General features: G+C 37.8%; 3 protein-coding genes across 5 annotated transcripts; 2 read left to right on the top strand and 1 right to left on the bottom strand.

The window, feature by feature from the left end:
* Positions 1-6,089: 6,089 nt before the first annotated feature.
* Positions 6,090-9,497, top strand: LOC130222446 (GTPase IMAP family member 9-like). Of its 2 annotated transcripts, XM_056455019.1 has the most exons (3): positions 6,090-6,190; positions 6,317-6,353; positions 8,025-9,497. In XM_056455019.1, exons 2-3 carry the CDS (start codon positions 6,338-6,340, stop codon positions 8,600-8,602), a joined length of 594 nt encoding a protein of 197 aa, XP_056310994.1. In that variant the 5' UTR covers positions 6,090-6,190; positions 6,317-6,337; the 3' UTR covers positions 8,603-9,497. The 2 variants fall into 2 exon arrangements, with proteins under 2 accessions (XP_056310994.1, XP_056311000.1); XM_056455025.1 differs by lacking the exon at positions 6,090-6,190 and having other exon boundaries at positions 6,268-6,353.
* Positions 9,498-12,111: 2,614 nt separating this feature from the next.
* LOC130222377 (GTPase IMAP family member 4-like) lies at positions 12,112-17,129 on the bottom strand. 2 transcript variants are annotated; one of them, XM_056454969.1, is made up of 3 exons: positions 17,050-17,129; positions 16,153-16,322; positions 12,112-13,076 (listed from the first exon to the last, which is right to left on the bottom strand). In XM_056454969.1, the coding sequence occupies exons 2-3, from the start codon at positions 16,169-16,171 to the stop codon at positions 12,313-12,315; spliced, it is 783 nt and encodes a 260-aa protein (XP_056310944.1). In that variant the 5' UTR covers positions 16,172-16,322; positions 17,050-17,129; the 3' UTR covers positions 12,112-12,312. The 2 variants fall into 2 exon arrangements, with proteins under 2 accessions (XP_056310944.1, XP_056310952.1); XM_056454977.1 differs by having other exon boundaries at positions 16,153-16,255; positions 17,050-17,127.
* Positions 17,130-17,647: 518 nt separating this feature from the next.
* On the top strand, positions 17,648-22,499 carry LOC130222228 (uncharacterized). Its single transcript, XM_056454863.1, has 4 exons — positions 17,648-17,719; positions 17,796-17,869; positions 20,628-21,790; positions 21,887-22,499. Exons 2-4 carry the CDS (start codon positions 17,833-17,835, stop codon positions 22,340-22,342), a joined length of 1,656 nt encoding a protein of 551 aa, XP_056310838.1. The 5' UTR covers positions 17,648-17,719; positions 17,796-17,832; the 3' UTR covers positions 22,343-22,499.
* The last annotated feature ends 114 nt before the right edge of the window (positions 22,500-22,613 follow it).

A 22,613-nucleotide genomic window follows, 5' to 3' on the forward strand; every position in this document is an offset into this window, starting at 1 on the left:
GGATGCTGTAAAAGGACCTTATGGAACTGAAAATAGTCCCATCAATCTTTCACCGGGAGATTTCAGTGGCTGAACAACACTTCTGTGCAAATAACCCATTCATAACAACCCAATCTACATCAGCTCTGCATGACTAAGGGTGCTTTCACACCTGTGAATCAATTAATTTGTTCTGAAACAGAGATTAAAATTGTTAGTGTTGCTCTTTGTTCTTGGTGTGCTTCGCTTTCACGTGGCAAAGTGTCTAAACAGACCAAAAGAGCTAAAACAAGTCACGTGTCAGTAAACTCTCCTCACATTGGTCAGAGTTTCACGGTTTATTTTGCAGAGTCCCGCTCAGCTGTCAGGGTGGGTGGTGGTTTGGTGGTGTTTGACAGGGTGCATGCGACATGTCTGAAGAGCGAGGAGGGATGCGGTAGGGTGAGAAGGGTGCACAACGTATTTGAGGACCGGGAGGGAGACGCGCGGTTTCCAGGAGATTATCAATCGTTTGCGGGAGACTCCCGGAACTTCCGGGATGTCTGGAATGAGCTCCCGTCCTACTCATAATTCTCTCTTTATATAGCCATATGCCTATTACATATCCATAAAACACTGTGATATACCCTACTGAAAAAAACAGCTTAAACCAGCCTAGGCTGGTTAGCTGGTTTTAGCTGGTTGACCAGCCTGGTTTTAGAGGGGTTTTGGCCATTTCCAGGCTGGTTTCCAGCTATTTCCAGCCTGGTCTTAGCTGGTCAGGCTGGGAGATGACCAGTTTAAACCAACTTGACCAGCCTAGCCAGGCTGGGAGCCCAGCCAAAACCAGCTATGTCCAGGATAAAACAGGCTGGTCAAGCTGGTTTAGCTGTATTTAGCTCATTTACCAGCCTGACCAGCTAAGACCAGGCTGGAAATGGCTGGAAACCAGCGTGGAAATGGTCAAAACCCCTCTAAAACCAGGCTGATCAACCAGCTAAAACCAGCCAACCAGCCTAGGCTGGTTTAAGCTGTTTTTTTCAGCAGGGTAGCCAGGCTCGGATTGTATCGCTTTCTCACTACAATCGATCCACTCCAGAGTTCGTTTCAATCGCGCTGAGACCACCTCATTCAGGCGATCTCGGACTGATTGTTTTGGCACGGATCCGAGCGCGATTGCTGGATTCACATGTGCCAAATAAACCGTGCTAACTGGGCAAACAAGACAGGATCCAAAACAAAAGTCTAGGTGTGAAAGCACCCTAAAATAGTTTTAAAACAGAACATTATCTATCTAACAGAAATACTTCAGCCATGGTGTCGGTCTTCCTCCAGCATGCAAAAATTACTCCAATATTGATTAAAGATCTTAAAAAGTTTTGATTCAGCATGTTTTTACCGCTCGTGCTCTTTCTCTTTCTCTCTCTCTCTCTTTCTCTCTCTCTCTCTCTGATGAACATGCAGCGTGTATGCACAAACGGCACATCTGTGTACAAACGGCTGCACACTAGTTCAAATCTGTATTTGCTGACAGACAGTTTGAGCTACTTATCAGAATATCGGGAATTGTCGGCCTGACAATATTTAATTGGATAAACATTTTTAGTTTTATGCCTCACCCAGAATATAAAAATACATATAAACACATTTAGATCATTTACTTTAATCAGTACTATATTGGAATGTGAAGAGACTTTCAACCAGCACAACAACACATGTTTCTGAAGACAATCACAGCTTTCAAGTGTTGTTCATGATTAGTTCATGTTAGTAAATGCATTAACTAATGAACCTTATTGTAAAGTGTAACCAAAGCTTTGGGGAATTTCTGTTTTTAAGGTGCTTTATGATACGTTGTCATATGACAACAACATCCAACAGTGGATCAACTTAGAAATATCAAATTTAGAACTTTCCTTTTAATGAATAATTCTGTTGTTTGTGTTGATTTAATTGGTGTTTGCAATATTATAAGCTTTAAATTAACACAGAACCTATAAATGACACCTTATAAACACTTTCCAACAACTGATATTCCAACAACTTTCATTTATGCCATTCTTTTTGCTGAATATTATTGAAAATATTGTATTATCATGTATACAACATACTGTAGGTATAAAGATTTCATCCAGTAAAGATGGAAAATAAATAATAAGCCTGATATATCCAGATGCACCAGAATAATGTAGCTACTAGCTATTGTAGTGGTTAAAAGACCAATATGATCATTAAAACATACTACTGAATACATTAGATTCATTAAAAAATAAATACAAAGAACACTTAAGATCAGTATAATTTATGGATGTATTTGCTCTTTGTATTGAATAACTGGCTGAGAAAATGACTAACATTCAATTCACTGAGTGTCTGCTAGGGGGAAATCTAGAGCTGCAGTTAGTAGGCCTTGTTTAACTACACTGTGAGAAAGTCAATATAACTCAACGCAAACAGCAGCTCGAGATCGTGTCTCATGATTATTCATTAATTTCCCTCTTTTCCAGGTATGAAATACACAGAAATGTATTAAATATATACAACTGTGGTAAAGGGGTTATTATGTGATCATGTGTTGTTTTGTGAATATGCGTGAAAGGTTAAAGCAGAGAGAGCGTTATCGATGCTAGTGTTAATGTTGTTTTCAAGTCATACTTGCATGCTAATTCCTAATTCTGTAACATGTCAACAATAAAGAGACTTCTAAATGAACGAATGTGCGAATATAAAACCAACTTTACCTCTGTAATTTTAGTGTAGTGATGCTAAACTGAACAGATTTGTATTGAAATGATTGGGATTAGACTGTGATTGCTGTCCTGTAGTGAAGAGTAACTGTGGGCACACCTTTAGTCAGTCATATTGTTAAAATGCATTGAATCAGAATTAATTTAAATGTATATAATCATTAATCATGCTGTATTGTTGCAGCATTTGCTGTATTATTCTCCAGATGTTTTGTATATTTCACACACTTTTGAACTCAGATTTCTAAACCATTTTAAATAAAGTCATCTTAAGAATTTGACACCATCATGTACTTTATTTTCAGGATTGTACAGAAACAACAATTGAACAAAATGCTCTAGTCGTTCTTACACGCTCATCATAAACACTTAAAGGGACGGTTCACATAACAATGGAAGTTCTGACATCGTTTCCTCATCTTCCACTTTCTTTGTTCTGTTGTACACTAAATCATTTACCCCCGGTTTCACAAACAAGGTTTAAGGCTAGTCCAGATTAAATTGCATGTTTGAGCTGTCTCAACTCAAAATAACTTGCAGTGAGATGTCTTAAAATACATCAGTGTCATTTTTGGTCTCCAGGTGCACACCAGTAATATATTTTTATAGGGCCATTTTTATAAATGTGGCTTAAATAGCCTAATTTAACTAAGGCCTAGTCCTGGCTTAATCTAAGCCCTGTTTGTGAAACTGGGCAATATTTCCCCCTATTATAGTCAAATAAACATCTCTCTTGCTGATTTTCAGCTTTGATTTTTAAGTCTTTGATAAACAAGTAAACAAAATTCAAGATATTTACTCATTCTAATCCTGTTTTTAAGCTACTAGAGTAAATGATCTGTGTGTTGATTTTCAGCTTTGATTTATTTTTTTAAGTCTTTTATATACAAGGAAACAAAATTCAATATATTTACAAATGGTTTTTGGGTGTTATTTTTAAAGTAACTGTTTTCATTTATAAAAATTAAGTAATAAGTGTTTTACTATTGTTCTCCTTGTGTTGTTGTGGGTTTCCTCCGAGTGCTTCGTTTTCCCCCACAGTCCAAACACATGCGCTATAGGGGGATTGATGAACTAAATTGGCCGTAGTGTATGAGTGTGTGTGTGTGTGTGTGTGTGTGTGTGTGTGTGTGTGTGTGTGTGTGTGTGTGTGTGTGTGAATGAGAGTGTATGGGTGTTTCCCCGTGTTTGGTTGCAGCTGGAAGGCATCCGCTGTGTAAAACATGCTGTAATAGTTGGCGGTTCATTCCGCTGTGGTGAACCCTGATGAATAAAGGGACTAAGCCAAAGGAAAATGAATGAATGTTTTCCTTTTTTTGGGTGGTGGGGGATATTATATATAGGCCTGATTCACAATGATATTTTATATTTGTAATTGTAACTCAATTCTTTTATGTAATGAAATATTTTGAACTTTTTTCCTCTCATTTAAAGTTCAACATTATCAGTGGCAGGAAAGAGTGTGATTATTATGTAACAGAAACACACACAAAAAAACTTAATCTAAATCAGACTCCAGGTTTTGCTCAAATGAACATTTGAGCAAAACCTGCTTTGGAGGAAGAGAATACAGGTACTGGACTGGCCTGCCTGCAGTCCCGACCTTTCTCCAATTGAGAATGTGTGGCCTTATGACTTGTTTGCAGGAGGAATGGAACAAAACTACACCTGAAACATTCATCACTTGGTGTCTTCAGACCCTAAACGTCCTCTAAGTGTTGTAAAACGAACAGCAACACTACACAGTGGTACAGTAAATGCTTTACTGATACAACTTTTTTGAAACTTATTGCAAGAACTAAGATTACAATACGTGTTTATTTTGGAAAAAAAACAATAATAATAAATCATGAGGAGCCCATTTAATAATGTTTGCTGTATTGTCTGCAATAAAATACAAGTCAAAGTAAATTTAGAAATCACTACTTTTATATTTGTGTTTTTCAGATTGGGGTTGCACAAAATTAAAAAAATATAGATATATTATACTGTAAGAGTAAATAATCTAATATACTATAGTGTACTACAGGTTACTATATCTTACTGTAGTACATGCTAAAGTACACTATGGTATTTCTTCATGTGGCTCATTACTCTTTCTGTAAGAGTTTCAGGTTGTTCTCAGATTCTTTGAGCACTGGCTTGTGGATTGAGAAAGTGTTTTTGTTTTCTTTTTCTTTCTTTCCAAGACATTATTAAAGCAAACAAAACATTTATAGTGAAAGAGAGTCGAGGATCTGAATAGTGTGGCAACCAAAGTCAATTTCTACTGTACACATCATCCTGTTTCTTTTTTTTGTGCGCTTTGCTTAATTCACTGTTGTTAACACATTTATACATTTTTAACCTCTGAAGGCCCAAGCTGTTTTTCTACATGCATTTTTTTTCTCTCTGCTATTTGGGCTTATTGGAACCTAATTAGAATAAAACCTAAGTATCATCTTTTGATATGATATGTACTTTTAGAGAAAAATGATGTCCATATATGTGCACTCGTGGTCCCAATTGACATAAAACACTTTTTCCTGACTGTTTTTTTAAAAACCATATTTAACAGAGTTTTTTTTAACTTGTTTTGACTATCAGAGAGTAAAAACAACCCTTTTTTATTTATTTATTTTATTTATTTATTTTTCTCCATTTTGGACAGTTAAAAATAATGTTTGGGACATTTCATATGCTGCAAAACAGTTGCAGGATGACACTGTATGTCTGTAACAAGATATAAAACATTAAAGTATTTTAAATAGCCACTTAAGAGCTAAACATGTGCTGTCCATGTATGAGGACACTAAGCCCTAGGAGCTTATTATAGAATAGCAATATGTGAAATATTAATCTCAAATCAAGATTAATGTCTGCAAATTGTATATTAAAATATTATATTTATTTTACACACAAGCAGAAAACCTGAAGGTATGTTTGTACAAATTAATTTAATTAATGTAATATATAATGTAATATAAATCATTTAAATTAATTAACCATGACATTATAATTTTGAATGCTTTATTTATATTAAAAGTACAAAAGTCTTTGATGCAATTTGAATACACAGCGTTTACAGTAATGATACTGTAGTTAGAGCACTTACAGTGGTACCAATGAAAAAAGAACCAGACAAAAAGCAAACACTAAAATATTAATAGTTTATCATAAATAAAGAAATAATGATAATAAAGAAATGGAGAGTGAAGAGCGCAATATAAAAGGATAATAATATCAACAGTTTAGGCATTCAATAGATCATACAAATAAAGTGCACGTTTGAGTGTTTTCCTGTGAAGTGAATGTGGAACGCAGAGTAGTGACGTTTGAATATTTGAACTCAGAGGAAATGCTGTGATGTCACGTTCAGTTGTCCAATCACAAACCTTCCTCCGGCCGTTTGAAACGTGTTTAGTTTCACTTTCTTTTTCAGCTCTTCCTCTTCTGCTGGCTGCTGTCGCATTACATCTTTGGAGGATTCTTCAAGGAAACTAAAGGTAAGAATCACACAAGGTTACTAAAAACAGCCACATATTAAGATCATGTAATACTGATTGTGTTCATGCCGTGCAGTTATAGTGGAAGTGGAGTCTATGCGAGCTGATCACTGATGTATTTTACAGGCAGATTCGACCAATCGACAAATGGCCAATACAAGAGGTGAGTAAAACAACTTTTATTCTAGTCTATTCTTCTGTATCAGGAAACCAATAGAAGCAGTAAACAACAGCACATGCTAACAAAACCACTCTAAATAAAGAACATTGTGCCTGAAGTTAGTCATTTTGTCAGAATCAGAATCAGAAAGAGCTTTATTGCCAGGTATGTTCACACATACGAGGACTTTGTTTTGGTGACAGAGCTTCTACAGTGCAACAGCATTACAGAGACAGGACAAAAAACAGATAATAAATATATTTTTAAAAAATACAATTAAGTAGTAAATGCAATAACAGATTGACAAGTGTATGTACGTGTTTATTACTATATACAACGTTATATGTGCAGCTGTTATGTGCAAATTGGCATGTAAAGTGTGTTGTTAAATAAGTGTATACGTGTATAAAAGTGTATAGCAAGTAGTGATGTTGGTTCCACAATTATTATCATCAAGTGTTCATGAGATGGATTGCCTGAGGGAAGAAACTGTTTCTGTGTCGGGCTGTTCTGGTGCACAGTGCTCTGTAGCGTCGACCAGAAGGTAAAAGTTCAAAGAGGCAGTGTGCTGGGTGTTAGGGGTCCAGAGTGATTTTGGCAGCCCTTCTGCTGGATAAGTACAGTTCTTGGGGAGTAGGAAGGGTTGTACCAGTGATTCGCTCAGCAGTCCGAACTATTCGACATAGTTCGGACTTTGTGTTATTTAAAGAATTTAAACATCAGGAACAAACATCAGTTTTGTGTTTAGTAATTGTTAAATATAAAGCTGCAGTAAACAGCTGCTGTCGCTGAATATCCATCTGCACTACTGTGTGAAAACTGCACATTTCTATCACCAGACATATCGTCACCATGGAATTATAAGGTTCTCTCTGCGTTCTGAATGATTTTGAGATATTGAGCTTGAAAAGTTTTGCATTCCATAGCATCAGTGTGTGTGTGTGTGTAAGATTTGGTTTGTTTTTTTAAATAAGAAGTCTTAAAATGTAAACAGCTTATAAAAAAAACATCCCATAATGTAAATAAGAATATGTCAATAACTCAATTTTGGCAAAACATTAACATAAAACATATTCTGGACAAGTTGGTGGTTCATTCCACTGTGGCGGCTCCCCATAAAAATGAATAAGTGTAGTGTGTGTGTTTGGATTGACAAAATGTGCACATGATCTTAGTAAGCAACTTGACAACAGTCATTATTTTTGTTACTGTAAAAAGCATGCACATGATTCCAGAAGACAAGCTAATCCAGCCAAAATATTTAAGATGTCACCAACATGTTGTATTTAAACGTCTTAATCAAATACGAAATGTGGGGGAAAATGCAAAAAAGGTCCACTTTTAGAGGACCCCCCCCCCCCCCTTACTAGGCTGGCTACATTCATTCATTCATTTTCTTTTCAGCCTCTAGTCCCTTTATTAATCTGGGGTCACCACAGTGGAATGCACCACCAACTTATCCAGCATTTGTTTTATGCAGCGGATGCCCTTCCAGCTGCAACCCATCACTGGGAAACACATACACACACATTATTATTATTATTATTCACACACATACACTATGGACAATTTAGCCTACCCAAATCCTGTCATATTTTATAATTATTGGAACAAAAGACACAAATTTTAAAGTGAGCTTTACTGAATATAACCTTTATTCCTTCACTGAAACAGATCTCAGGATTGTTCTTCTGGGTAAAACTGGAGCTGGAAAGAGCTCATCTGGAAACACCATCCTGGGCAGAGATGCATTCCAGGCGGAAAACACTCTGGTGTCAGTAACAAAGACGTGCAAGAAAGAAGAGGAGGATATCGACGAAAGAAAGGTCTCAGTGATTGACTGTCCGGGTCTGTCAGACTCTTCAGTCGACCTTCAGACTGTAATCCGTGACTGTTTGCATCTGTCAGCTCCGGGTCCTCATGTGTTTGTGCTGGTGTTGAAATTAGGTGTGCATTTCACAGAGGAGGACAGAAATGTACTTCAGTGGATTCAGAAGAGCTTTGGAGAAGATGCTGTGAAGTACACCATCGTTCTGTTCACTCACGCTGATGTACTGAAGGGTAAACCTGTTGAGCAGTACATCAGTAAAAGCTCCGATCTACAGCAGCTCATCCACACCTGCTACGGCAGATATCAGTCCTTCAGCAACAAGCAGAGAAACGATGAAGGTCAGGTCACAGAACTGCTGAAGATCATAGAAAAGATGGTCATGTTTAATGGAGGGAAGCATTACTCTAGAAAGAATAAATAGAGGATTTCAGTACATCATAGAATAACCAGCCTGATCTCACGAGAAAACGTAAGTATTTTATGTTTGGTCAGTTTAGTGGCTAATTCAGTCGAGTTTAGTCATACAAAATTGTACGATTTTAAAAAGGAGCCGTGGCACCCAACCCCACCCCTAAACCCAACCGTCATTGAGGGATGAGCAAATCGTACTAAATCATACAAATTAGATCGTACAAATTCATATGAATTAGCCACTAAAGCAAAAAGTTACGAATTGCCATGAGATTGTGTTGAGAATAACACTGATCTCTGTGAGTCTGTGAGCCCCCCTTTAAATTTAAAATAAATAAATTCCCAAATGATGTTGAACAGATTCAGGAATTTCTCACAGTATTTCCTCTAATATTTTTTCTTCTGGAGAAAGTCTTATTTGTTTTATTTTGGCTAGAATAAAAGCAATTTTTAATTGTTTTAAAACCATTTTAAGGTCAAAATTATTAGCCCCCTTCAGTAATATCTTGTTTGATAGTCTACAAAACAAACCACTATTAGACAATTGGTGCGATTGACTTTATGCATTGCTGCGCAGACAGATCGAAATCTGTCTTAAATTTTGTCTGGATTGATGCTGCGCTGACGCCATGTGACTGTCACATGTGGCATCAAAGTACCGCGACAGCGCTCCGAGATTAGACGGTCGGTTCAGTCGGTGCCGCATCTGAAGAGCGACTGCAGCTGTGATGAAGACATCGATGTTACACGATTGGCCGAGTTCACCGCATGACAACAACCTCTTGTGTTTCTGGTTTATTATTGAGACAAATTCCGTCTCACAAATATCCAAATAAACAATTCACTTTTCATATCTTCTCTGTCTTGTACACATCATGCTGATTAAAAGACTACAGATATTTCACTGCTGTATCATCTTTTGTTAAATAATTTGTTCATAATGACTAGATTGTTTGCTCAGGTTTATTCAGCCTTTTTTATACAGACTCCTGTATTCAGCTCTATAAATGTCTATAAATTCAGCTCTATAAAAACAGATTTTTAAATGATATATTTTAATAAATTCCCTGAATATTAACTCAAATACGTCTTACAGACTTGTAATAAAATAATTATCATCATTGATTCTGACACCCTAATGAAGATTTCTTAACAAATTAAGTCTAAAAAAAGATTTTATCAAATGTAAAATATATGATTATAAAATATTTTATTTCCTGCCGTTTATGCATAAATGTTAGAAGTGAGAAATAATAATAATAATTCCTTACATTTATATAGCGCTTTTCTGGGCACTCAAAGCGCTTTACACAGGGGGGAATCTCCTCATCCACCACCAGTGTGCAGCATCCACCTGGATGATGAGACCGCAGCCATTTTGTGCCAGACCGCACACCACACACCAGCTGATTGGTGGAGAGGAGACAGAGTGATGAAGCCAATTATGATATTGTATATATATATATATATTCAATTCACCTTTATTTGTATAGCACTTTTACAATGTAGATTGTGTCAAAGCAGCTTCACATAAAAGGTCACAGTAAATAGGAACAGTGTAGTTCAGTTCTCAGTGTTTAAGTTCAGTTCAGTTGAGCTCAGTTCAGTGTGGTTTAATAATCACTACTGAGAGTCCAAACAATGAAGAGCAAATCCAACGATGCGCAGCTCTATAGATCCCGAACCATGCAAGCCAGTGGCGACAGTGGAGAGGGAAAAAACTTCACTAATTGGCAAAAGTGAAGGAAAAAAACCTTGAGAGAAACCAGGCTCAGTTGGGCACGAACATTTTAATTTCTCCGCTGGCCAAACGTCTTGTGCAGAGCTGCAGTCTCAGTGGCGGAGGCTGGAAGCTGGCCTCAGCGAAGACTCGTCTGTCTCTGGAGCGTCACAGGAAACAGTCTCATGTTCTCCACTCTTCCATGACCACCACAGCAGCTGCTCAGGATACGGCCTGGTCCAGGATATGGAAACCTTGGGGTCATCTCGTCGTTGGTCTTGGATCGAATCAGTGACTCTGCATTGTCTGAGGGTCTCGGGAAGAGTATCCCCAGGTGGAAATGGAGAATAAAGAGAATTATTAGCGTAGTTGCTGTTCACAGTGTATATCAGCAAGATGCAGAACCTGTGTGGAAGCCCGCTAAGTGGTGTACTAAGTGTATGCTTTACTGAACAGATAGGTCTTTAATCTAGTTTTGAATTGGGAGAGTGTGTCTGAGCCTCGGACGTTATCAGGAAGGCTATTCCAGAGTTTAGGAGCTATAAATGAGAAGGCTCGACCTCCTTTACTCGACTTTGCTATTCTAGGTACTACCAGAAGCCCTGAGTTTTGAGACCTTAAAGAGCGAATTGGATTGTAGCGAGACAGAAGGTTGGTTAGATAAACAGGAGCTAGATTATTTAAAGCTTTATATGTAAGAAGCAATATTTTAAATTCAATATGAAACTTAACAGGCAGCCAGTGTAAGGAGGATAAAATTGGGGTGATGTGATGATATTTTCTAAGAACTCTGGCAGCTGCATTTTGTACTAATTGAAGTTTGTTAATAGAATATATGTATGTATGTATGTATGTATGTATGTATGTATGTATATATATATATAACAGTATTGAAGCAGAACTGTGCTGTTCCTCTTCTAATGAAACCTTCACACTCTGCTCTTACTGCTGGACTGAAGATCAGTGAAGTTTGGCCAGCAGCTGCTCACATTTAGCCATCAAACCTCCAACAATAAATTGGCCAGTGTTTCAGTTTCACTGTCCAACCCCTGTAGCAATGTAACTTATAATCAACAAAATGTGTTAAAGGGACGACCAAAATGAAGTGTAAGCAATAATTTTGAATATCAAAAAATAATTACCCAGAAGCTTTACTACTACGATTAAACCACTTTCCTGGACTTTGAGCATCTCTGGACCACTGCTGTCCATGAAGGATGAGAGAGCTCCAGGATATGATCTAAAATATCTTCATTCGTGTTCTGAAGATGAAGGAAAGTCTCAGGGGTTTGGAACAACATGAGGGTGAGTAATTCATGACAGAATTTAAATTTGAGTGAACTGACCCTTAAACTCTCCCTTAAAAACTTGTTTGCGTATTAAATTTCTCCCTTTTTTAAATAGTTTATACTTCTGCCTTTTGTTTTATAAAAAATGTTCTACTATTGTTTTAATTTATGGTCTTAATTCCCCACTAAATGATGTCTAACTATGCTGATGTAATTCCTCCGATTATCTCCTTTTATCTCTGTCCAGCACTTTGGTCAGTCATGTGGCTGTTTATAATGTTCTATAATAATCCAAGTAAATAAACCCTGACCTGAAGTTTCAGTATCCAAAAATGGAGAACTAAATCATGAACGTACATTATCTGGTTTGCTCTGGTTTGTTCCCTCCGCTCCCCCATTCATTAATATACTCTCCCAAAGATATCAGTTTCCAGTTAAAGTCTGAACAGAATTTGCATAAACAGTTTGTGAATAAATGTATTTTATTAACTGAATAAAAAATACATTTTAAACAGGTTTCATTCCATTTAGATGTCAAAACAGCGAACACGTGTGATCAAAACGATTTAACAAACTCATAAACCGTTAACCAATGAACACACAAACTAGATGAAGTGTGTATTGTAGCTGTAATATAATAGCTTCACAGCACGTCGTACTGTTACTGCTGTGTGACATTTTAGTCTTTTGACAGTAATCAAACATATTTTACTACATCTTTTTGATTGCTTCAGCTACTGCTGGTGCTGTTTGTATCATTTTGTAAACTATTTGTGCAATCACAACAACTACTGCGATTAACATTTTTTCACTTTTTTCTTGACCTAGAAATGCTGCTACCATTATTGCTACTGCTACAGTCCAGTAGTTCCATGCTTGGGCTTGTTGGTTCATTGCATTTGTGTAGCACTTGCCTTTATTTTTAAGCACCATGGTGTCAATCTTCCTCAGCAGCCCATTGACTTGTGCCTGATTTGCTTGTTCTTCATTGTTAAGTGCATGATATCTGCCACTGAAGCTGATGATTAGATTTCGTAGTTCTGGACTGTCTTCAATGTGATCTTTCAGAGTTTTATTCTTCAGCGAATCAGCGTGAGTGAACAGAACGATGGTGTATCGAGCAGCATCTTCTCCGAAGTTCTTCTGAATCCATTTCAGTGTGTTGGTATTTTCCTCTGTGTATTTTTCATCCAGTCTGATGACCAGCAGAAAAGCGTGAGGACCTGGAGCAGACATTTCCATACACCTATTTATTTCCTCCTTTACTTCTCTTTCTTTTCCTCCTGAATCCTCGAGGCCTGGAGTGTCGATTATCGATATCGTTCTTCTGCCTTTTCTTGTCGTTTGTAGCTCAGATGTTTGAGTGACTGAAGATGGATTAAAGTCCACTTCAAACGCATTTCTGCCCAGGATGGTGTTTCCGGTTGCACTCTTTCCAGCTCCGGTCATTCCCAACATGACAATCCGCAGATCTCCTTAAATTACAGAGAAAAGTAGTATTTTTTCAACCATAATAACATGCACTAGTCTGTGAGAGTTTTATTGTAGGTTCACAATTCTAACAGTTTGTCACAGGAGTGCTGAAAGCTCTAAAAGTGCTGTTCTCGGCAAGAAATTCAACCTTTATATTGTTTTTATTTATGTTTTTTAATTAGCCGTTAAATTGAGTAAATGTTTTAATGTCACATGCCCAGATCAGTTTACATACTTGCATACATCTGCTTGCACATCTAAATGAGGTGGAAATGTGTTAACTGTCCCAACCGTAGTAGAACAGTTAATTAAAATGGTTAATAACTGAATTGACCTATTGCCAGAACATTTAATTTTGAACTTCTTGATTAAGGCACCTTATGTCCTGTCATGTCCTTATATAATCGCTGCATTTATGATTTGATTTTCAGTCATACGTGATTGAAACACAATATAAAGTGGGTCTCAGACCGGACTAGAAGCACTGCATTAAATCACATTTTTCTGCTCCATGACTTTAAAAGGCCATGACACCCCCCACTTTCGGTTCAGGTCTACCATCAGAGGCAGGAGTGGGCGTGGCCAGCAGAGCAGGCGAGAAGGAGGGGAGCGAACAACTGTGTTCAGTCGGCTCACAAAATGAGACACAAACCATGGTTTTATATCATTTGTAATTCCATATCCACACAACCACAATTTCTATCATTATAAAGATAATCGTGTTCATATAAACACTATAAATAAGGACTTTTCCCTCAATCCCCGGGTCTGAATGCAGACTCAGTGCAGCAGGTCTCTTGCCCTGTCTATTTTAACCATTAGCCCTGCTGGTAATCTGGAAGATTTAGGCAAACACAGCAGCACGGTGATGTGTCTAAATGTGAACCAACTCCTGATAAAAGACAACGTCCGCCATTCTTTAATTCTCGTACTGCTTTCCTGAAAAAATGCTTGCTGCACGCACACAGCTTTGCTGTATCGGCCCTGACAGCATCGCGGAGAAAAACATGCAACAAATCCTGTGGATCATGGAAACAAACACATACGACCCTTCATGAACGGCTGAACAGTACTGTGTGCCGTGGGTTCGTGGACGCGGTCTCACCCAATCATCAAAATTGGATTTCACAGCTTGGCACTGGCCTTCAGAAAGCCCGAGCAGTCATGAATAATTAAGAAACCGGCTCTCATAGGATAAGAAAACTCCACTATGAATAATAATGAGAAACCGACGCGTCATCTTTGCACTTGCAGTTTTGGAATGTTGACCCCGTCCCAAAAATTTTTTTAAACCCGGAAGCTGAAATTAGCTGACAAAAGCTCAAAATGATCCAGTTTTTCCCACAATCAAGGCTAACAGGTGCTAACATTGTCTTAACTGATGCTCAACACACAAATCTGTTAGAATCTCAAAAAAAGTACTCCAGTGTTTCGTGAACCTTTAAAATATGGAAATGTATTTTCTCTGGAGTTTCTGCACTCGTCTGCTGCTCCTGATGGCACTTCTGTTTAAATCAACACAGGCTCATTGTGAGAACGTAGCCCTGCGGACGTTTCTGGAGACAGCGAATTACGTAGGCGGAGGTACGTATGTCTGCATTTCATTTCTTTAAACGAACGCTACGCGGCGGTGTGACGCCTTTCATTTTCACGCTTACCATCTGACCGCTTACCTCCTAATCGTGAAGAGCGATTCCAGAGAGCTGGTAAGACAAAAACAGGATCCAAAATATAAAAACAAACAAGTGAATAGCAGGGTGAGGATGTGGTAAAAATAAAGTCAGACGAGGGCTTTTATGTTTTTGGATTGCTTTTGAAACGTGTTGGTTGGGTTTAGGGAAGTGGGTGGTCGGGTCAATCGATATAATTGGTTGGGTTTAGGGAAGGGGGAGGGTGGGTCAGCCGATCGTTCGCTCAGTCTGTCAGAAAGTCTGTCAAAAAGTGAGTCGACAGCGACCTCTGGTGGGTTTACGCAAGAACAGCAGGCGCAAATGGCACTCGCAAGGGAAATTTGAGATCTCGAAAAGCGTACACGGCGACCTCTGGCAGATTCGCGAAAACAAAAACTGCAGAAAAACGTGCCGCCAGGACATATTTCGCGGTCTCCAGAAACGTCCGTGGAGGTACGCTTTCAGAATGAGCCTGGGTTGGTTTAAATGGCTGTTCATCTCCTTTTATGCTTCAAAAACTCAAATGAATGCTGAAGTCTATTTAACAGACTTTAATTTGATTAAATTATTTGATCTATGCTGTAAAATGACTCCTATTAAACTAAAGAAACACTTCTGTGCATATAGCCCATTACCCTGGTGAAAAAAAACAGCTTAAACCAGCCTGAGCTGGTTTAGCTGGTTGACCAGTTTGGTTTTAGAGGGGTGTCAGTGATTTCCAGACTGGTCTTAGCTGGTTAGGCTGAGAGATGACCAGCCAAAACCAGCTACGTCCAGCATAAACTAGGCTGGTCAAGCAGTTTTTTACTGGTTTTAGCTGGTCATCTACCAGCTTGACCAGCAAGGATCAGTCTGGAAATGGCTGAATCCAGGCTGGAAATGACCAAAACAAGCAGGCTGGTTGACCAGCTTAGGTTTGTTTAAGCCACAGGTGTCAAATCCAGCAGGGATAATAATACAATTACTTATAACCACTTGAAAGTAAAAATGAAGTGGCCAAGTTTGGTGTCCCGTACTCTGCATTTAACCTGTCCAATGTTGACCAGGTATAAAACCTTTAAAATAGCAAAGCTCGAGTTGTGTTAAGGTGGTCTAAGGGGTCAAATGTCTGTTCTCAAATAGCAAGAATCTCTGTGGGATCTCAATCAAACAACTTCAATTTGAATTAGTTAATAATACAAATGTCTGTGAATTTGAGGACCTAAACTAACTCTTGTGTAGCACAATTACTCAAAAAGTCAACCAATTAATAAACAAACAAAGAAACATCGGCTGTGTGAATTTATAAGATGATAAAAAAAAAAAATAACTTATGGACAGGTCTGAGGAGATCTTTTCAAGATAATGGCAATCCTTTTACAGTTAGTAATAAATAAATACATTTATAAATAAGGAAATTGTTACTCGCCTGTAATTATTGGTTCCATTTCAGTTCCAGCTGCTGTTTGCGGTGCTCAAAGTAGGCTAGTTTTTTTCTTAATCAGGATGATTGACAGCTCAGGTTGACGCCCCTTAAAACGTACAGTATATGATCACTTGAATGCCACCCGAGTCCGTTTTTATTTCAAATTCTATGCCCTGAAATAAAATAAACATGTGATTTTAGGAGTTAATTTGCAAGATCAGATAACTCTTAAATGCAGAACGTGTTTATGAAAATAGTTACATTACATCAACAGTTCATCTTACATTACATCAATACATTTACATGAACAAAAACAGAGTTATCTGTTTATTAAATGAACTCAACCCTGAACGGAAGGGTTTCATTTACCTAGACGACTCTCGCTTAACATGCTAATTTTAGTAGGTCTACATTCACAACTTCAGTTCGATATATTTGTAGAGAGTTTGCAAAAACACAAGTTACAGTCAGAGAATAATAAGTATATTCATTGTGATGCTAGCCTTCATTAAATTATGAAGGTGAACTAAATCACACGGAGTTTTAATGCCCTCTTGTGGTTAAATCATTCCTGCGTTTACACCTCTCCATGAGTATATTCTTGCTTTCACTTTCGGTTCTGAACGTAAAACCGTAGATAATCATTCTTACACTGGCATAAGAAATTAATAAAATAATGTACAAATAAAGGATCATCGGCTCTTTGACTGGTGATTCCCACAATTTATTTGGACGCATATAACCAAATCAGCCGTAAGAGTGTGTAAAAAGAAAACACAGAAACACTGTATAATCAAACCAGGAAGCAAATAAACAACTCCAAAATCAATATACAAACATCATTTAAATTCAATATATACAATCTCAACACAACACACATTGAATATGAAGTCTCAATACCGTGTTCTCCAGTTAAACCAGGAGCTGAACTTTCAGACTCTTGTGTGACCGCCGTGACCGTGCGCGCTCTTCTTCCGTGCACATGAGAAATCCGTTATAGTCATCATCAACTAAACTTCCGTACTGCAGATCTTCAGAACACCGGATACATATGAAAAGTTCCTCACTGAGGTTATAATGCGATTATGTGTGTGTATCTATATCTAACTTTCAATAGGCTAATAAAATAAGAATACCACGTCTCGATTTAATTTGTGTTTATATGAATGATCTTAAATATTTGTTTTGAAAAGGTAGATTTTCAATCAGATATGAAGAAAAAGAACCTGACAAAAAGCAAAATAAGAATAATCTTAATAGTTTACCATAGAGAAATAATGGATAAGAAAGAGAGTAAAGAGCGCAATATAAAATGATAATTATAACAACAGTTTAGGCATTTATTAGATTATACAAATGAAAGCTGAGTGAATAACATTTTGAATTTTTGAACTCAGAGGAAATTCTGTGATGTCACGCTCAGTCGTCCAATTACAAACCTTCATCCGGTCAGCTGACAGTTGGGAGGCCGTTTGAAACATGTTAGTTTCACTTTCTTCTTTAGCTCTTCTCTGCTTCTTCTGGCTGCTGTCACATTACAATTTTGGAGGATTCCTCAAGGAAACTAAAGGTAAGAATCACACAAGGTAACTAAAAACAGCCACATATTAAGATCATGTAATACTGATTGTGTTCATGCCGTGCAGTTATATTGGAAGTGGAGTCTATTCGAGCTGATCAGTGATGTACAGATTCGACCAAATGGCAAATACACGTGTAGGTGAGTAAAACAGCTTGTATTATAATAATACTGTGCTCCTGCAAATAAATGGAGAGGTACATTGTGCCTGAAGTTAGTCATTTTGTGTTAATATTTGACTGTTTTTCTTTTCTTGAAATGGCTTAACTTGAAGTGCTGTAAAAATGTAGGAAAATAATATTTTAAGGTACTTTATGAGGTTTCCATATGGCAACAAAGTCCAACAATGGATCTAACTTAGAAATTTCAAATGTAAAACTTTCCTTATAATGAATAATTTAGTTGTTTGAAATGATTTAATTGGTGTTGAAGCATTATGAGCTTTAACACAGAACTTATAAATGACACCTTATACACACTTACCAACAACTCATATTCCAACAGCTTTCATTCATTGCATTCTTTTTTGCTGAAAACCTAATATTGTATTATCATGTATACAACATAAAGCAGGTATAAAAAATGTCTTCAGTAAATATTATAACAAATAAATAACAAGTCTAGTATATCCAGATGCATCAGAATAATGTAGCTACTAGCTAACAATGTTTATGTATATTATACTATACTACGCCTGTCTTATCTGCCTCTGAGCTAACTTATCTGAACTGTCTCTATCAAGTGTCCAGTCTGCATCATTCTCATGGTCACTAAAACCCACCTCATCCTCACTTTCATCTGCAGAAAGAGCCAGTTCTGTCCTTTTCTTCTTCCACTTACCATAGAACATGGTGGTGCTCGCTAATACACTGTTCCCTGTGTTCATATCTATTTAAAAGTAGTATTGCCATTAAAACTAGATTTGATCCATAATGCAAATGCCATTAACACATGACTAATCAACATTATATTACTAGCTTTCATGTTGTTATTGTCACAACTTAAAAGTTCACAGCTGACCTTGCTAGCTAGCTAACCCATTGCAATATTGCATGTTCCACTACTGCACATTGTCATTTGGCAACACATACATTTGATCCATTTACAAAAAACTAATTTGATTTAAAATAATTTGAGTTGTGAATATGTCATCATAACTCACTGGAGGTGATGTCTCAGATGTTTTTGTCGATCTGACATAATTTGATCCTTTTTTTAAAAATTTACATTTGCATTCAGCGACTACTCACAATAAATGCCAGTCTGTCAGAAAAACACTGCATGTCATGTGACTTAACCAAAGCACATTATTGGCTACACTAAGGTCTCCTCTTTCCAACAAAATGATGTTGGTCTTGAAGAAACAGTGGCAGGGAAATGAAGATAAATATCATGTTGCCATGTGGTTACACCGTGCAGTAAAGGGGTCAAATAATTTAAACATCAGTAACAAACTGCAGTTTTGTGTTGAGTAAATGTTAAATATAAAGCCACAGTAAACAGTTGCTGTCGCTGAATATCCTCTGCACTACTGTGTGTGAAAACTGCACATTTCTAATATGGCAGATTTAATTATTATTCTTCACACCAAAAAGTATATTGGTCAAAATGTGCTAAATCATTTCATTAGTAGCTTCACTGTATCCTGTACACTCTAGAAAAAGGTGCTAAATAGCACCAAAACTAGTTCTTTGGCTCAGAATCATAGCGGAACCTTTTTGGTGCTTTATAGCACCATTCTTTTAAGGTCTAAATAGGTTATTTCCTCTTAAGGGCTCTAAATTTTATTACTATATTTCTTTGTATTGGTGCTGTTGCCATATGGCACCTTAATCCCCCTAAAGAACCAGTGAAGAACCACTGAAGAACCCTTCAAAGGTTCTTTTCGCAGTAGAAGTGCTATATAGCACCTAAACCATCTCAAAGAACCACTGAAGAACCTTTTTTTAGAGCGTATTTCACAACTCAACTTTAAATCAGTTTAGCCCCAAAGTGAAAAATTGCTGTTTATTTTTATTTATCCTCAGCAAATTAAAGCTGTGCAGTTTTCCTTTGGTTTATTTGTAAAGAAGATTTTAACCCTTGTGTGCTGTTGGGTCGTTTTCATCCACCATTTTGAGTCTCAATTTGACCACAACTTTCTCAGTGTTTCAGCAAATGGAATGATTATTGGTGACAAACCTTATTTTGGCTCATATTTTGGGAAAATGATTTGAACTTTTTACTGAAAAATAAACAAAACTTTTGTGTTTTTTTGCTTCCATTATTCCATTTTTTCTTTTGTTTTTTTATAATTGCACAGCCATGACAGCATATAATCATGCAACCTTGATTGTTGCTGGTTTTTCCTTTTGGGAAGAGGTGAAATGTGTCATTTTTTACTGTTGATCATCAGTTGAAAAGCTTAGTATCTGGCTTTCATATGGAGGTGTGTGTGTGTGTGTGTGTGTGTGTGTGCGTGCGTGTGTGAGAGAGAGAGACCTTATCGCATTTACCTTGATATGTCTGAGAAAGTCAAAATAAGCCCCTCAGAACACAGTAAACACAGTAAGTATATTTCTGCACACACACTGTAATCTGCTGTTTTATTCCACTGAACTCCATATAAAAGACACATTTCTTACCATCTTAATGCTGCCAACTGATGATCAACAGTGCAAATGACACATTTTAAGGAGCGTTTGGTCTGGAAAACATCTGTGGTGCACAAAGATCTGGCAAACATCTTTTAAACATCTTGCAGTCGTACATGTGCTATCCTCATGCTCATCCAGTAATTTTGCTAATGGCTAGTTTCTATGGGTGAAGGTCTTTGTGTTCATTATCAGTGGTCTCATAATGAATCACAAATGAATGCATGAATGTGTACTTATGTTCATCTTTTCACTTTTCTCTCTAGAGCCTGGTCTGAGGATTGTTCTTCTGGGCAAAACTGGATCTGGAAAAAGTGCGACAGGAAACACAATCCTGGGACGAAAGGCTTTTGAAGTGGGTGAATCAATGATATCAAAGAGTAAACTGTGTGAGAAAGAGGAAGCAGTAGTTGGTGGAAGACGGTCCGTCTCTATAGTCGACACTCCAGGACTGTTTAACACAGATGTGCCCAAACAGCAGCTGAAAGCTGAATTACAGAAGTGTGTGCATCTGTGTGCTCCTGGTCCTCATGTGTTTCTGCTGGTGCTCAAACTGGGCGTGAGATTCACACAAGAGGAGAGAGAGACGGTCAAATGGATTCAGGAGAACTTCGGGAAACAAGCTTTGTCTCGTATGATCATTGTGTTCACTCACGCTGACCAGCTGAAGGGAAAAACTGTAAAAGAGTACATCAGCCAAAGCAGAGATTTACAGAACGTTATTAAAATATGTGATGGTAGATATCACTCATTCAACAACCAGGAGAAAAAGAATCAAAGTAAAGTCACAGAACTGCTGAAGAAGATCGATGAGGTGCTGGAGGAGAATGATAAGAGACATTACACTACTGACATGTTTCGTACAGCTCAGAGAAATATCAAGCAGAAACCGAGAATGAAAGACATTTCTGCTTATCTGTTTGCAGTAGCACTGCTTATTGGTATGATTTATATATTATATTCACTGCTGCAAAACTCTCAGTCACAGAAGCAGGAGGGATTTCCATTGCAGGACAAAGAAATGATGCCGACACAACAGTGTGAGAATGAGCAGTTACACAGCTGCCATCATGTGATAGATGAGGTTAAAGCTATAAAAGAAGAAGAATCTGGAGGAGAAGATGACCTTAAAACTAAAGAAGAAGAAGAATCTGGAGGAAAAGACGACCTTAAAACTAAAGAAGAAGAAGAATCTGGAGGAAAAGACGACCTTAAAACTAAAGAAGAAGAATCTGGAGGAGAAGACGACCTTAAAACTAAAGAAGAAGAAGAATCTGGAGGAAAAGACGACCTTAAAACTAAAGAAGAAGAAGCTGGAGGAGAAGACGACCTTCAAACTGGAAAAGAAGAAGAATCTGGAGGAAAAGAGGACCTTAAAACTGGAAAAGAAGAAGAATCTGGAGGAAAAGACGACCTTAAAACTGGAAAAGAAGTTGAAGAAGAAGCTGGAGGAGAAGATGAGCTTCAAACTAAAGAAGAAGAAGAAGAAAAAGAAGAATCAGGAGGAAAAGATGACCTTAAAACTGAAGAAGAATCTGGAGGAAAAGACGACCTTAAAACTGAAGAAGAATCTGGAGGAAAAGACGACCTTAAAGCTAGAGAAGAATCGCTGTTGGAGAAGATGATGTCACAGCTGCTGGAGGAGATGATGTCACAGATGAAGAAGGAGATGATGTCACAGATGAATGAAGAGATGATGTCACAGATTAAGAAGAAGAAGATGTCACAGATGAAGGAGAAAATGGTGTCAGAGCTGCTGGAGAAAATGATGTCACAGCTGCAGGAGATGATGTCACAGAATCAGGAGGAGATGGTGTTACAGCTGAAGGAGAAGATGATGTCACAGCTGAAGGAGAAGTACATGCTACAGGTGCTGGAGGAGATTAAGTCACAGATGAAGGAGATGATGGCACAGAAAAAGGAGGAGTCGATGTCACAGATGAAGGAGATAACAGGCTTGTTTGAGATGAGCAAAATCTGAGCAGAATCGACCGTTGCATGCTGGTTAGAAATGTGTTTGACTTGCGTCCTCCCTGCTCTGATGTCCTGCTGGCGTGTGTTGACAAACCCCTGTGACGGAGATGCGGATTCGTCTGATTAAGCAGTCAGGAGCAGAAGCTCTCCAAAAGCATGATGGGAATGCTTAGGGGCGTAGCAACCGAGGGTGAGGGGGTGGGGGGGTGGGGACACGTTCCCTTCCCTTTTTGGAAACAGGTTACTCTGTCCCCCGACTGGCCCACACGTTTTATTTG

The sequence above is a fragment of the Danio aesculapii genome, chromosome 1 (assembly GCF_903798145.1).
Source record: "Danio aesculapii chromosome 1, fDanAes4.1, whole genome shotgun sequence".
In the NCBI taxonomy this organism is placed as follows: domain Eukaryota; kingdom Metazoa; phylum Chordata; class Actinopteri; order Cypriniformes; family Danionidae; genus Danio; species Danio aesculapii.